The 15,109-nt window shown below is 36.1% G+C and overlaps 1 protein-coding gene and 2 long non-coding RNA genes across 9 annotated transcripts in view; 2 read left to right on the top strand and 1 right to left on the bottom strand.

Annotated features, from left to right (window-relative positions):
- Window positions 1–15,109, top strand: part of LOC109548823 (uncharacterized) — a 199,662-nt gene that overhangs the window by 120,874 nt on the left and 63,679 nt on the right. The gene's annotated exons all lie outside the window — the stretch shown is intronic.
- TMPRSS11D (transmembrane serine protease 11D) overlaps window positions 508–15,109 on the bottom strand; it is a 69,396-nt gene continuing 54,794 nt past the window's right edge. The window contains exons 5-10 of the mRNA XM_019928096.3: window positions 14,860–15,014; window positions 11,536–11,574; window positions 8,703–8,880; window positions 6,105–6,364; window positions 4,848–4,990; window positions 508–1,067 (exon numbers count right to left, since the gene is read on the bottom strand). Coding sequence (XP_019783655.1) covers window positions 906–1,067; window positions 4,848–4,990; window positions 6,105–6,364; window positions 8,703–8,880; window positions 11,536–11,574; window positions 14,860–15,014 — 937 coding nt within the window. The 3' untranslated portion in view covers window positions 508–905. The remainder of the gene's footprint in view (window positions 1,068–4,847; window positions 4,991–6,104; window positions 6,365–8,702; window positions 8,881–11,535; window positions 11,575–14,859; window positions 15,015–15,109) is intronic.
- Window positions 6,312–10,917, top strand: LOC141278792 (uncharacterized). Of its 2 annotated transcripts, XR_012332021.1 has the most exons (3): window positions 6,312–6,402; window positions 7,835–7,922; window positions 10,610–10,917. It is a non-coding gene; the product is annotated as an uncharacterized lncRNA (long non-coding RNA). The 2 variants fall into 2 exon arrangements; XR_012332020.1 differs by lacking the exon at window positions 10,610–10,917 and having other exon boundaries at window positions 7,835–8,792.

Here is a 15,109-nt window from a genome sequence, read left to right on the forward strand (position 1 = left end):
ATAAATTGTTTTGGATTGTCCTTCGTAAGTCATAACTTCCGTAAATATTTAGGCAGAGAAATGATTTTAAAATAGTTGATTTGAAGTAAGGTATACCAATGATTTATTTGTACATTTCACAGAGTTGGTTAAATTTTCAACTTCTGTAAAGTAAGTGATTTCAGTGTAGGTCTCTTCACAATTTTACATGAGGAAATACAAGACGTTTTCATCACAATGCATGTAGTTGTTCTGATACCCAGGTGTCATAAGTTAGCTTTTAGAATGAGGAAGTTCTGACACATAGATGATCATGCATAAGCAAACTTTAACTCTGCTAGAATCCCGTAAAAATTCAGTAACAATCATAATTCAGACTGTATAAATTGCTGTGCCATTAAATGTTAAATTTTATTTGTGTTCTTTTGGTGTGTGTGTGCATGTGTGTGTGTGTGTGTGTGTGTGTTTAAGGGAGGGAGGGCAGGAGAGAGGGAGAAAGAGAAAGAGAAAGAAGGAGAGAGAGAAAAGTTTCTTCATTAAGATAATTTTATTGAAATTAAGCTATTTAACTTTTTGGGTTTTTTTTGCAAACCAACTCTTCCCAGTTTCCTTTAGTTTCCACTCTCAGGGTATCTGTTTCTCTCACTACTAGCATTTATGTTATCACAAGTATAGTATAATTGTTACCTCTATAACTAGTTTACAGTGTTCCCCCGGCACATTACTATGCAACATTCATATAATTTTCTTGAGAAAATATAAAACCCATAGTAACAGCTAAAAGTTAAATAGTATTTAATCTTTAGTATTTATGTAACAGAATGTTAAAATAGAGCACTTTGTTTCTTTTTGCAGCTGAAAAGTTTTAGAATTTTAGACAGGCACAACTGCATTCAGACTCTGCAACAGAGATGTTATTTATTGCACTAGATCCCAGCTTGTTCGTGGATCCATTCACGGTAGGCTGTCACTAGAGTATACACCCCTGGCTTATCTGGCAGAGCACACTGATACCCCCAGCTTACTATCCCCACGAGGAACCAGAGCTGCCGTGCGTCTTCTTGTACTAGTGGGCCACCAGAGTCCCCCTGAAGGAAACAGAAAGATTGATTATTTAAGTGTGAAAACAATGCCAAAGTATTGAGTTTACTTCTATGGCAGTAGAAGTCACATCCAGTATAACAGTAAAGTTAGTCTGACATTTCCTGTTGAAATACTAAATACCAAGTCACGCAAAAATTAACAAAATCTTCCAAGTACACGTGTTGCTCCTTCAGCAACTGTGAGAAGATGAGAAGCATATTTTCCAGACTCCACCAGTGTGCTACTCATTCCAGGCTCACCTCCTTCAGGGTGCCATCCCTCACCTGCACCTTTCCTCCCCACTGTCACCGCTTCCAGCTTTGGGCTAGATTAGTTTTTCACTGCCTGCATTCCCACATCCTGTGGGTACTTTCACTGCTGCTTCATTATTTTGTACGTGCACATTTGTGTGCCTGTTTGAACTTACTCCCACTGGATTAGCTCCCCTAGTTGTAGCAGCTGCACATTTCTGCAACTCTCATTGCATTTATGATACTTGTTCAGTGTCTGTTTTTCAGGCTTTACTGTAAGGTCCATAAGGGAAGGGGGCATACATATTCTGGACACTGCTATATGCTAAGCCTCTAGCCCAAAGGAAATGCTAAGAAAATGTCTGTTGAATGAATAAGTTTTTAGAAATCTCACTTATCTTCCTATTCATAGCACAATGCATGGTGTTTGATATACAGTGTATCAAAAAGTATTCTTTTGGTGAATAATAGAAATTTATATGGCAATGAGTAAAACACTCCGTATGAAATATTTACCAGCAAATTATAATAATAAGCCAACCAACTAAATATCTGTGCATGTAATAATCTATTTGGGGAGAAAAATTAGGATATCTTACATGCTGTATAATGGGTTAAGTCTGTGGGTTCTGGAGTTAGCATAGGTTTGAATCCTCTACTTACTAGCTATATGATTTTCAGTAAGCTACTTAATAGCCCTTTGTACCTCAGCTTCCTCATCTGTAAATAATATTTTAATGTGTTTAAATGAGTTTAACATGCGTAGCAATCTGAGTATAGCCTGGTAAATAGTACTAATAAAACTCAGCTGTTATTACCAAGTATGCTTCTAGAATAGTTTGCTGTTCATTTGACTGCTCTTAATAGTAGCTAGTTCTTCCATGCCTACTTAATTACTGGTTTAGATGGGGAGAAGGGTTAGTGTCTGAATTACCAGCTTGATAGCAAGCACTGCATGGAGGTGATTGGCATCTGCCTCCTTTAGATGTTGCACATGTGCTCCAGTTTACCAGTTCTCAGCACTCTCCCATCATTGTGTTTTTCTTCCACTTCTTCTATAGTAAGAGATTTCTTTGCATAATGTCTTACCAAGAGTGGGCAAGCAAATATTAAACTAAGTGGGACATGTAAATTTTCCTATATCTGGGCAGCTTCACTGCCTGATTGGGCAGATATCTGAGCCTGTGGTCTCTCTTCTAGACCATAGACTTGCTGAGTTCAGGTGATACTGTGTAAGCACAGAGTCTGGCACATAAAAAGTAAATAATGCAATTAAAAAAATAAATGAACAAAAACAAACAGGATCTCATAAGCTCTTATGTAAAGTGCTATTTTTTTGAGGCATAAACTCTATGTATTATATATAGTATTTCAGCTGAAAATCAGTGAGACCCAGAGTGGAACACACAGGAAAGTTTCTTGGTGAGTTATGGCCTGAACTGAGCTTGGAGGAAGAGCAGAATCTGTATATGCAGAAGGTAAAGTGTATCATGAGTAAAGCATGAAAAAACACCCTTTCATATCTCATGTATATCCTTAAGTCAGTTCTAATTAATGCTCTTAGTAGATCTGAAATTATCGTGTAAAGTTTTGTTGCTTACTTGATTGGTGAATTCTTTGTAAAACTACTATGAAAGTTGAGAATTTGTTGTTACAGGGCTAGCAATAGAAAAGAAGAAAATGGGAAGGGGAACAAGAAGCATTCCCTACCATCAAGACATCTCCACTTAAAGTGAATAAAAACCAGTGGGTAATTAACAGTGTCTTGAAAATTGATAAACAATTCCCCTCCACCCCCACACAGCTTGTAGTCAAGAAAAATGTTTCATTTTGGGGAAATGGATTGGGGTCTTTCCCAAAACTATGTAAGAACTACTAGTTATCCTCTTTTTCAAGAATGTAAGCACTAAATATAAAAGTCAGCAATGTTTAAGGAAAGAATAAACCTCATTTTTCTGCTTATGATTCAGTCAGGAAAGCAGTAGCAGATTCATCAAGAAAACAGATTGGGGCTTCCCTGGTGGCACAGTGGTTGAGAGTCCGCCTGCCAATGCAGGGGACACGGGTTCGTGCCCTGGTCTGGGAAGATCCCACATGCCACGGAGCGGCTGGGCCTGTGAGCCATGGCTGCTGAGCCTGCGCATCCGGAGCCTGTGCTGCGCAACAGGAGAGGCCACAACAGTGAGAGGCCCGCGTACCAAAAAAAAAAAAAAAAAACAGATTGATTTTTCTTAATTCCAAAAATGTAATTTTGGATACTAAGTAGTTGTTGCTGTTACTGTATGGGGTTGGGTTTTAGACATAGGAATAAAATCTATTAAAAAATATAACCACATCAGTTGTTTAGATAGTTTAATTAAAAATTGAGGATTAAAATCTTATTCTAAGAGAAAAACAAATACTGTATGCTAATGCATATATATGGAATCTAAAAAAAAAAAAGTACTGGTGAACCTAGTTGCAGGGCAGGAATAAAGAGGCAAAGAGAATGGACTTGATGACATGGGGTGGGAGGGCGAAGCTGGGCCGAAGTGAGAGTAACATCGACATATGTACACTACCAGATGTAAAATAGTTGGCTGGTAGGAAGCAGCAGCATAGCACAGGGAGACCGGCTCTGTGCTTTGCGATGACCTAGAAGGGTGGGATAGGGAAGATGGGAGGGAGGCTCAAGAGGGAAGGGATATGGGGACGCGTGTATGCATATGGCTGATTCTCTCTCTTTGTTATGCAACAGAAACTAACACAGTATTGTGAAGCAATTATGCTACAGTAAAGATCTATTAAAAATAAATAAATAAATAGCAACATACCTTCCAAAAAAAAATCTTATTACATTGGAGTAAGAATTCATATTTATTGTTAGTGTTTTTATATTTGGTTGAAAATTACAAAGTAGATCTAAATAGTTTTTTTTTTTTCCTTCATTAGTGCTATTTAACAATTATGGGAGCTATGGTGACTCAGGTAACTAAGCTCTTTGTATAAATTTTTTATCTTCAAGGTGCTGATATTCAGGTGTTATTTATATTTTTAAAATCAATTATCTACAACTCTTAGATGAGTGATTTATTTAAGTCTTCATAGTAGAAGGTTGAGGTGAAAGTTATTGATGTCAGTGATCATGGTCTAGGTTGACAACAGTAGAAATAGTTGAGATAGCTGAGCTTTCTTGCTTAGTGCGTGCCTGACATATTTAATCTCCATCTAATCTTTAGTGGTACCTAAAAAGTTAGATACTATTCTTATCCCGATTTTATAGATGAAAGGATTGGTAATAGAGGTTAAGGAATTCAAACCCGGGTCTGTCTCGTTCTTGAGCTTGATAGTTAACCACTTCGCAACTTGGCTTCTCAGAATCAGTGTTTCATGATAGATCAACTTCATATAAGAATCTGTAAAATCTAGACCATACATTTTTAGAGGATCAGGGCTGTATATTATAATGATACTTCTCTGTCTATCACAATAAGACATGCTAGTAAGTGCTTATAAACTTGGCTGATGACGTGGATAACATTGTCTTGAACTTACCTGGCATGCATCTACTCCACCTTGAGATAGTCCAGCACATAGCATTCCAGGCAGGATGGCTCCATTATAACTAGATGGTTTATTACATACATTATTACTTATTATCTTGACCCGTGCTTGTTGTAGATCTGGAACTTGGCTGCCTGTTAAGTATAAAAGCAGAATGAAAATGGACTTCAGGGTAGATAACTTAATGATTCTATGGTGAATATAGGAAGGAATAATTGTACTCCAAACATTATCTCTTATTCAGCAAAGAAGGCTATTGAAAATGTACTAGTAGTTTTTTCTCAGCAAAGATTTCCATAGTAGAGATGGATTACCCCTTTACATAGATTGGTTTTTTTCTTTTTTTGCTTTAGGTTTGTGATACAGTGCCCCTTAGACCTTAAGAGGGGGAAAAAATCTGCTTACTTAAAATTGACTAGTAGATTTTGAAATATCCACTGACTAACTTAGAATTAGAAAATTAAATATTAACTAACCTTTAATATAGTGACAAAAGAGAAACAAATCTTGTTTCACGACTAAAGAATGAATTTATTTTATATTGATATTCCTTCAATATGGCACTGCCGTTTTTGTGATTGGCACAGATTTTATTTACTACACCAGATTACTTTGGGCCATGAAAACACAATGAAATATTTTCTAGGACAATTCAGCCTTTGTTTTGTTTCTTGGAGACATGATCTACAAAATAGTTAGAAACCCATGGATATTGTTAATGCTATCCTTCCACTCCCTAGCTGATACTCATTTTCCCCTTGGCTATATTTGCTCTTTCATGTCACCCTTATTTCTTTTTCTCATTTTATTTGCTTCATAAATAAGTGTGAACAATACTTATGTACACACAGAGTTTCTTGTTCTGAAGGCAGGATTTCTTTCACTTCAGAATACCTTAAAACCCGTAGAGAATACCTATCTAAATCCTCTTATAAATTTTTAAAATTTTCTTTATAGGGGAGCCATTCAAGTCTGTAGAGTCTCTGGGTCATGGAAGAACTCATGTTTCTGTATCACTTGCTTTTACATTTTCGTATTACTGTGTGTGAGAATTCTGTATAGTTTCTAGGGACATTGCTTTGATTTGCTGAAGGAACTCTAGTTAGATCTTAGGATGACCAGACTGTAGCATGGTTCTGTCCATAGAACCTACCCTTCAGGTGTTCCTTAATTTAAAAAAAATGCGTACTAGCAAGTACCAGGAGATATTGCTGTTGTTTTTGTTTTATTTTTTCCTGAGATACTCACCGCTGTATCTTTGAGAGCCCCATCCTGTTACATAAGCAGGGGAACCAGGTAGAATATTCTGGCTAGCATCTGGGAGGCACACTGTACGGATATTTCTGGTAAAGGTGACTTCTCTATCAAGTTGTAGAAGTGCAATATCATTTTCATGAGTTTCAGGGTTATAATTGTTATGGATTAAAATAGTCCTTATTCTTCTTTTCTCTTTAGGAAATATTGTGGAAATACCAAAGGTGACAGTCCATTGAAGAGTATCAGAGCGGCTAAAAATATGAAAACATGTTATTTGAATAGAGAACTTGTGAGAATTTCAAATATTTGGTTTTTGTGTTTGTCCCCTCCACCCCCAATCTAGGAAGTATTCGACCAACATTTCTTTGTGATCTATTTCTTTAATTCTTTACTGGTACAATGAGTGATCATTTGTCTAAAGAAACAGAAATATTTTAGAAAACATATCTTGGGGTGATGAACGTCCTGGTGTTCCATTATTCCAATAAGGATATACTGACACTTTGATGAACACTAGTATAACACAAAACTTTTCTTTGATTTCTCCCTTTTCTACATCCTTCCATTCAAGCAACTAAGAAGTCTGAAATAATGTTCACTTTAGTTTTAACTCTTTCCTTCCAACTGTTATTTTTTTCCTTTCCTTTAGCCAGAAGTTCCATTTAAATAGTAGTGATGATAAGGGGCTCCTTGTCTTACTAATTGACAAATGATTTTTCTGTACTAAGTGTGATGCTTCTTGAAGATTTTGGGGTGTGTGTGTGTGTGTATGTATTCATACAGAGAGAGAGAGAAAGAGAGAGAGAGCACTAATATAAAAAAAAATAAGGCATTATCTTGCTGACCTAGGAATAGGGACTTTTTAGCCAAACTCCCAAAATACAAACCATACAGTTAAGAATGGATGAATTTCATGAGATCAAAATTAAGTGTATCATGTATAGAGAACAAACTAATGGTTACTAGAGGGAGAGAGAGGGGGTAGGGGCAAGATAGGTCTAGGGGATTAAGAGGTACAAACTATTATATATAAAATAAATAAGCTACAAGGATATGGTACAATGCAGGGAATATAGCCAACATTTTATAATAAATGGAGTATAACCTTTAAAAATTGTGAATTACTATACTGTACACCTATAGTATATAATATTGTGTATCAACTATACTTCAATAAAAAGTATGTAGAATAAAAAATAAAGTTAAAAGACATAAAAAAACTGAAAACAAAATTAACTGTACCATAGACATATTTATCAGATGAATGAGAAAAGACTTGCAATGTTTAATATCTAAAATTTTTGTAGAATATACAGAAGTCTGTAAACCAGCAATAAATGGAGGGAGAAACCATTATACAGTGAGCAAAAAATATTAATAGGCATTTCATGGGAGAAGCCCAAACAGCCAGTAGACATATGAAAAGATACTCAAACTCACTAATAAGCAGAGAAATGGAAATTATAACAATAATGGGCATCTAATGTATATTCATAAGAATGACAAAAAATTGAAAAAGAATAGTATTGTGTTGGTGAGAGAGAAGTTTGAACTCTTTTGCATTACATGTGAAGATGTAAAATTCTGGAAAGCATTGTAGTGTATTTAGCACACTGTATATATACTTCTGGGTATGTATGTCAGAGAAATTCTTGAAGGTTTATAGAGAGGCACATATGAAGGCATGAGAGAAAGTGTATATGTGCTGTTCTTTGTGGCAGTGGGAAGTTGGAGCAACCTAGCTGGATGAAGGGATATGGTGGATGCAGTGGTGGACCAGATTAAAATTCCCAGGATTGAGCAAAAACAGTAAGGAAATATGAGACTTATACACAATGCCACTTATATAAATTAAAGACACACACACACCCCCCCCAAAGGTTTTGCAGGTAACTGCATATTTAAAGACATGTCAAATATTTGTGTGAGGCCTGTGGGGGCAGGGAAGGTAGTAGTAGTGGAATACAGGTATGACAGGAGAAAAATTAAAAGGAGAGAAAGGTCTTGTACAAACTGATGAAAATAAGGATCTATGAATTGGAAGGTTGATTAATGCAACATACTTTTAAGGTTGAATAAAAGCAAAATGTAACCAAATAATTTGAGGGTTTTGTGGAGTTTAGATAGTGGAGTTATACGGAAAATAGAAATTATATATCCAGGAGATACTTTCATGAGGTACAGTAGCTTGCAAAGGAGTAAATGCTAGTTAAAAATTCTAAAGAAAAAATATTTGACAACAAGAAAATACATGAATTTTTATATTAAACTTCTTTTGCCTCAGGGTCTTTATAGTGAAGATTGTAAAAGATACTCTTCTTTCTTCCCTGTCAGCCTCCCTCCCTCCATCCCTTCCTTTCCTTTCTTTCAGCAAATGAATAAGAGCATGGTTTTGGAACCAGTTGAATTTAGATTTGAATCTTGGCTGTGTCGCATATTGGCAGTGTTATTGAGGGCAAGTTATTTAATATCGCTAATGATCAGTTTTTTTATGCATAAAGTGTGATTGATTGATCCCTCTAACACAGATGTAACTATTAATTGAGACAACTAAGGTATGCCAAGATGGGTAGTTAACTGTGGTCTTACCTTTTGAAGCAGTGAGCTGCTGTCAGGATCCACTCTTTACTGATGAAGACACCTCCGCAGTGGTGAAGATTATCCCACTGTAAACTGACTTGCCATGGCCAGTCTCCTTCCTTAGCTTTAGTGCCTCCTATGATTCTCTCAGCAGACAATGATATTAGGTCTGGACGGACCCCACATTCTAATGGGAAAAGGGAATTAATGTGCTGAGAAGATCATGATTCTTACACTTGGCAGATGCTTTAAGAATTTCACCATCATTTATGACTTTTATGTCTCTTATGTATTCTTTCCCACGACATGCTAGGCTTTCCAAAAGCATGATCAATATGTTATATTTTTAGAGTACTTATGTGACTGTTGCCTATAGACTGCATTTTAGAGAACATTGCTGAACTTAATTGGCATGGAGGTTTCAAATTCTGGAGCAGCTTCAGAGTTCTCTGGAATTCCTCATGAGTGGGGGTTAAGATAGGTCAGTACTGGAGGCACCAGTTCAGGCCACAGGTTCCCTGGGAAATTTCCATCTTCTCAGTAGCCTTGCTACTCAAAGTGTGGTCTGTGGATCTGCAGCACGGGCCTCCCCTAGGAACTTGTTAGAAATGTTGGCTCTGTGTAGAAACAACCTAAGTGTCTGTCAGTAGATGAGTGGATCAATAAATAGTGGTATATATGTGCACATAAGCATGCACACAAGCATGCACACACACACAGGAATGTTATTCAGCCTTAAAAAAGAAGGAAATCCTGTCACTTGCAGCAACATGGATGTAACTGTAGGGTATTGTGCTAAGGGAATTTTCCAGACAAAGACAAATACTGCATGGTATGACCTATATGTGCAAATTAAAGTTGAACTCCTAGAAACAGTAGAAAGTGGTGGCCAGCGGGTCGGAGGAATAGGGAGAGTTTGGTAAAAGGGTATAAACTTTCAGCTGTAAGATGAATAAGGTCTGAGAATCTAATGTATAACATAGTGACTATAGTTGACAACAGTGTATTGTATAATTGAAATTTGCTGAGAGTAGCAAATTTGCTGAGTTCTCGTTAAAAAAATAAAAAAGGAGGGAGGTGATAAATACGTGAGGTGATGAATGTGTTAATTAGCTGGATGAGGGGAATCTTTTCATAATGTATACATGTATCAAATCATGACATTGTACACTTTAAATATCTTGTAATTTTATTTGTCAGTTGTCCCACGGTAAAGATGAACAGCGATGACAGAAAAAAAAATGTTGACTCTCAGACTTACATCAGGGAACAAATCAAAAGCTGCATTTTTTTCCTCCAGCTTTATTAAGGAATAATTGACAAATATTGATACAATGTATATATATTTAAAGTATACAGTGCGATGATTTGATATACATATACATATACATTGTAGAATGATTGCCAAGTTCAAGATATTTAACACATCTAACACCTCACATAGTTCTCTTTTTTTTGTGTGTGTGTAAGTGTGACGGGAATACTTATGATCTACTCTCAGCAACTTTCAAGTGTACAATACCATATTACTAACTAGTCACCAAGCTGGGCATTATGTTCTCAGAACTTACTAGAAGCTGTATTTTAACAAGTGATTCATGTGCACAATGAAGTTGGAGGGAAACTGCTCTCATCATGAAGACTCTATAGTGGTAATTCAGTTCATTGTGGACAGTTCAGTCCACATCTGCAACTGACTCTATCTTACCAAATGTGCCCTGGAAAAAGAGTTACTTTAGGTCCACAGAATATTCTTGAGGGTAACTGAAGGTTTCTAAGTATCTAGATGAGGTTTATTTAAATATTTTAAGAGAGCCCATGACTCTCTAATGGTCAAAGCTGAAACGGGCTGGAGTGGGCTGGATCACTCAACACCTCTTAACTCCCACTCCCATGGTTTATTTTCTCTTGTTTAGTCTATTACTGAGAAATTAGAGGTAAATCACCACCAACAGTTTCTATTGCTGGACCAGCTCTGAAGTAGTGACATTGCTTCAATAGGACACCATCCAAAGGTATTTTTTCTAACAGATCTCCCAGATAGAGGAGGACTAGACTTCCAGTAAGAATATACATGGAATATAGGTTCCTTTGCTACATTCTCCAACCAAATTCTCTAGTAAATTATATAAGCACATTTTAATGAAAAAGAAGCATGAATTAAATATATAGTGAAGTTGAAAAACACCCACAGAGGAAGAAGCATTAACTTATAACATCACTTAAGTATGTGAGATAGGCCAGCTATCAAGATATATTGAACTAATTTCTAACTACCTTTTATTAGCCAGAGAAGTAAACTGCTGTTTTCTAAGGGCTATATTTCTGCTATCCTAGCCTGAGAGTATACCTAAGGACATTGGAAAGCAGTGACTTTTCTAATATGTTATAGACATAAAACTCATATTGCTTTTTGTAATTTTTTTATTATAGTTTATGATTAACTTAAATCCACAACAAAGCAAGCTATTCTGGTGGTTAGGAGAAGGCATATAAATGATGCAACTAAACATAATTTGCAAGTCTACTGAAATGCTGCCATGGAACCAGGGCAGGAAAAACTTCCCAAAGCTGCCAAGAAAACCTTAATGAGACCAAACTTGATACAGAGTGGTGGAATGGCATTGCTACTTCTTCCTTCTAAAAGGAGGGGAAAACTTAAACATTACTTCATAGGCCAACAGAATCAGCAATATCTTATCTCAACAACAACCCACATGAGTGAACTAAGAATAAAGATACCATCTCAATAGACACTGCCTTGGCAAAGACTACAAATCACTTGAACATTTACTCTTTTTATTTTGGTAAACCACATTTACAAAGTAATTTAAAAGCTTACCTTTAGTTAAAATATCTTCTGTATCCTTGTGAGTTATTTCTGGTGTTAAAAAAGAGAGAGAGAGTAAGATCAATACAAAAAGGACTATATACCATTTGACCTTAATTTCTTAACGTGTAGTCCTCAGACAACCATAATCAGAATCATTTAGAGGACTGCTATAATAGACTCCTTGACTCCATCAGAACCGGTGAAAGAATCTGAGTCATGGGCTTCAGAAAACTGTTTATAATATTCCCTCAATTTATTGTTTGCACATTAAAGTTTGTGCTTTAATTTCTCATCAAATGCTTAAAAGATAGTTAAAAGTTATTTAAAAGATATTTCTGCTCTCAAGTCACTCAGTTTACTTGGGAAGACAGCAACATAGTCATGGAGATACAATGTAGTAAATGCTATAAGGGAAGTTAATTTTTCATTTTTTTCTAATATATATTTATGTACATATAACTATATCTGTGTTACTTTACTGATACTATTTGTAGTACTGCAGGTATAACAAAATATAGGGGGTCTGCCATCACATAATTTATAGGTAGAAATTGATCAAGAAATCATTCAAATAAATTTAAGTGTGAAGTAGAGAGGATAAAGGAGAGAGTTACTAGTGATTCTGGTTCACAGATGTTATCATGATGAAAATAACATTTGAGTTATATTTTGAATACCTAAAAGGAGTTTTTCAGGCAGGCAAGAGGTGAAAAGGCATTCCAGATGAGAGATATAGTGGGCACAAATGCATGGAGGTGTAAGATGTTTGTGGAGCAATAAAGTCAGTAGAGCTAATACAGGTGTTGCATGTAGGGAAGTGGTGGGAGAGCACAGAAAGGAAAATATGTTGGTGCCAGATGGTGACAGTTTGTATATTCCAGTTTAATGTCTACTTATAGAACAGTTTTCTCTGCATGTGCTACAGCCATCTCAAACTCAATGTCACCAAATTTTACTCCAAATTTGCTACGTATATTTCCTCCTTTAGTAAATGACACCACTTCCACCAATAGCTAGAAATCTGAAATGGTCTCTGACTCCTCCTTTCTCATCATTTCCTACATCTTATTGCTTTCCAGATTTTGTACCTTCTACCCTCTAACGATCCTTTGCATTAGCACCATCTTCCCCCTCCCTTTGGCTACTACTTTAGTTCATACTTTCATCATTTGACACCTATTCCCTGCCTCCACTTTTTCCCTTTTTAATGCATCCACCTCTACTTTACCAGACTGACATTTCTAAAAATGTAGATCATATCAGAGTATATTCTTCTCTGCTTGAAATCTTTTAATGAGAAATCAGCTTCTTATTTCCTATAAGATAAATCTAAACCTCTCAGACAGGTGTTCATGTTCTCTAAAGTCAACTTAAACAAACTTTTTTGCTGCCAGAAGTTTCACAGGGCTTGGGTATCACACCTGCTTTGTAAGTGTTAGAGGAGGCAAAACATCCTTTTGGAGAAAGGAAATAAAAAGAGCTGACCATTCCTTTTCATTCTTTGAGCAAGAAAGACTTTATTTCAATACTGGCTCCCCTACATGCTGCCTGTGTGCCCTGGGCAATTATCTATCTTTTCTGAGTGGGGACAATAGAAGGATCTATAACACGTGGTTGTTGTGAGGATTAACAAACTGTAATGCATGAGCATCAGCTAGTCAGGAAGGACACAGCCACCCATGGAGCTGGATCAGTGTCTTGGAAGTCCTTGCTGTGCTAAGCATTAATGCTGTAGTTGCAAGGGGAGGAGAGGGATGGGAGAATTTGGAGGGGTTGGGGAGGCACCTTTGTAGGCCTGGTGCAGTGGTTATTTACCAACAGATAGGAAAGAATTTCAATATTTTAACAACTAGTAAAACTATAACAGGTATTTGCTGATTAACTACCAGTCCAATGTGGGAGCCACCAAAATCCCTTAATTGTGAGCTTATTATGAGGGGAATCATGGTTTCTTAAGCTAGCAGTACATGACAGAGTTGAAGGAGTGTCCTTAAATTCTATGCATATATTAAGTAATTCCTTTTTTTTTAAAGTCATGCAAAAATATTAATGGAGTACTTATTATGTGCTAGACACTGGGTAGTAGAAGGACAGTAGGATGAACAAGGCAGACTGGTCCTTTTTAGAAAACTTACAGAGTAGGATGAAGACACAGAAATAATATTATAGTTTCAATTGTGATAAACGCTGTGAAGGAAAATGAAGGTGTGTATGACAGAGGTAAATAATTTAGTACTGGAAGTTAGAAAAGACTTACATTAGAAAGAAATGATTCAGATGATACTTGACAGATGCAAGGGGGTGATCTAACCTGTGTTATAAGAAACTGGAATAATGTATGCAAAGGCCCTGAGGCAAGAGGGAGAGAATTTTTGCAAACAGAGAAAGTGAAGGTGTGGCCAGATTGTGGTGCATGAGGAAGAGAATGGTATAATAAATGGCTAGAGGGGTAAGTATGAACCAGATCATACAGTGCTTTAGATGAGATCACCATATCCTTTATTGTCCAAACCAGAAAACGTAAAGGCTAATATTAATAATGGTTCTTGGACAATTGGCATGAACCCAGGACTGTCCTGGGTAAGCCAGGAAATATGGTATTCTTCTTACATGTGGTGTTTATGTTTTGTTTTTATTTTTGTTTTGTTTTGTGGGAAGCCATGGGAGCTTTTAAGTAAGATTGTATTTATATTTTAAAATATTTCCTTGATCAGTATGTGTACAATACATTGGAAAGGGCCAAGAAAGTATAGAAGCAGAGTAGCTTGGAGGCTAGTGCTGTAGTTCAAGTAAGAAATGATGTTGGCTTAGACCAGAGTGATAGCAATAGGGATGAAAAACAATGGAAGTAGATTCCATTCTAGGCAGAAGTAGAGAGGATTTTCAGAGAGGAGGTAGGGATATTGTTAAATCTTCTAATTTCCTTCTTTATTCTACGAGTATTTACCAGACACCTTCCAATTGCATGCTCTGTTCTCAGGGAGATAGATCCTTAATTAAATTGTTCTCTGACCTCGAACAGCTATTTACCATTCTTATAACATACCTACAAATTGAACATCTGACAGCAACATCCCTTACAAGGAAGGTGGAGAGGGAAAAATAATAAAGAATTTTTAGCAAATAAAACTTACTAAATGAATGCTAAATGATTCTTTAAAACTTTAGAATATTTTATATTGGAGAGCTATATATTATAGTTAGCGTCATAATACATTGTTTTCATAAAGTTTAATTCCAAGGGAAAAAGTCAGTCTCTCATTAAATTGAAACATGAATTAGAACTGGTAGAGAGATATATTGAAATGAAATGGCTAAAAAAATGATACTTGCGTTTTAAGTCAATTGCGTTCATTGTCAAGTTTCCAGGGTTATTCGGCATTTGCTGTAAAACAGACTGAATTTTCCTTTTCACTGATGGTTCATTGCTATTCCTGGCGAATTTAAATTTCATGACAGTATCTCCTATCACATTACTACCACTTTGCCTGAAAAACCATAAAGATATTTTTTAAAATGTATAATTATGATAATTTTCTGTCGTTCTTTTTATATACTCTTCTTGATTAAGCATTAAAAACAT

Source organism: Tursiops truncatus, chromosome 5 (genome assembly GCF_011762595.2).
Source record: "Tursiops truncatus isolate mTurTru1 chromosome 5, mTurTru1.mat.Y, whole genome shotgun sequence".
Taxonomy (NCBI): domain Eukaryota; kingdom Metazoa; phylum Chordata; class Mammalia; order Artiodactyla; family Delphinidae; genus Tursiops; species Tursiops truncatus.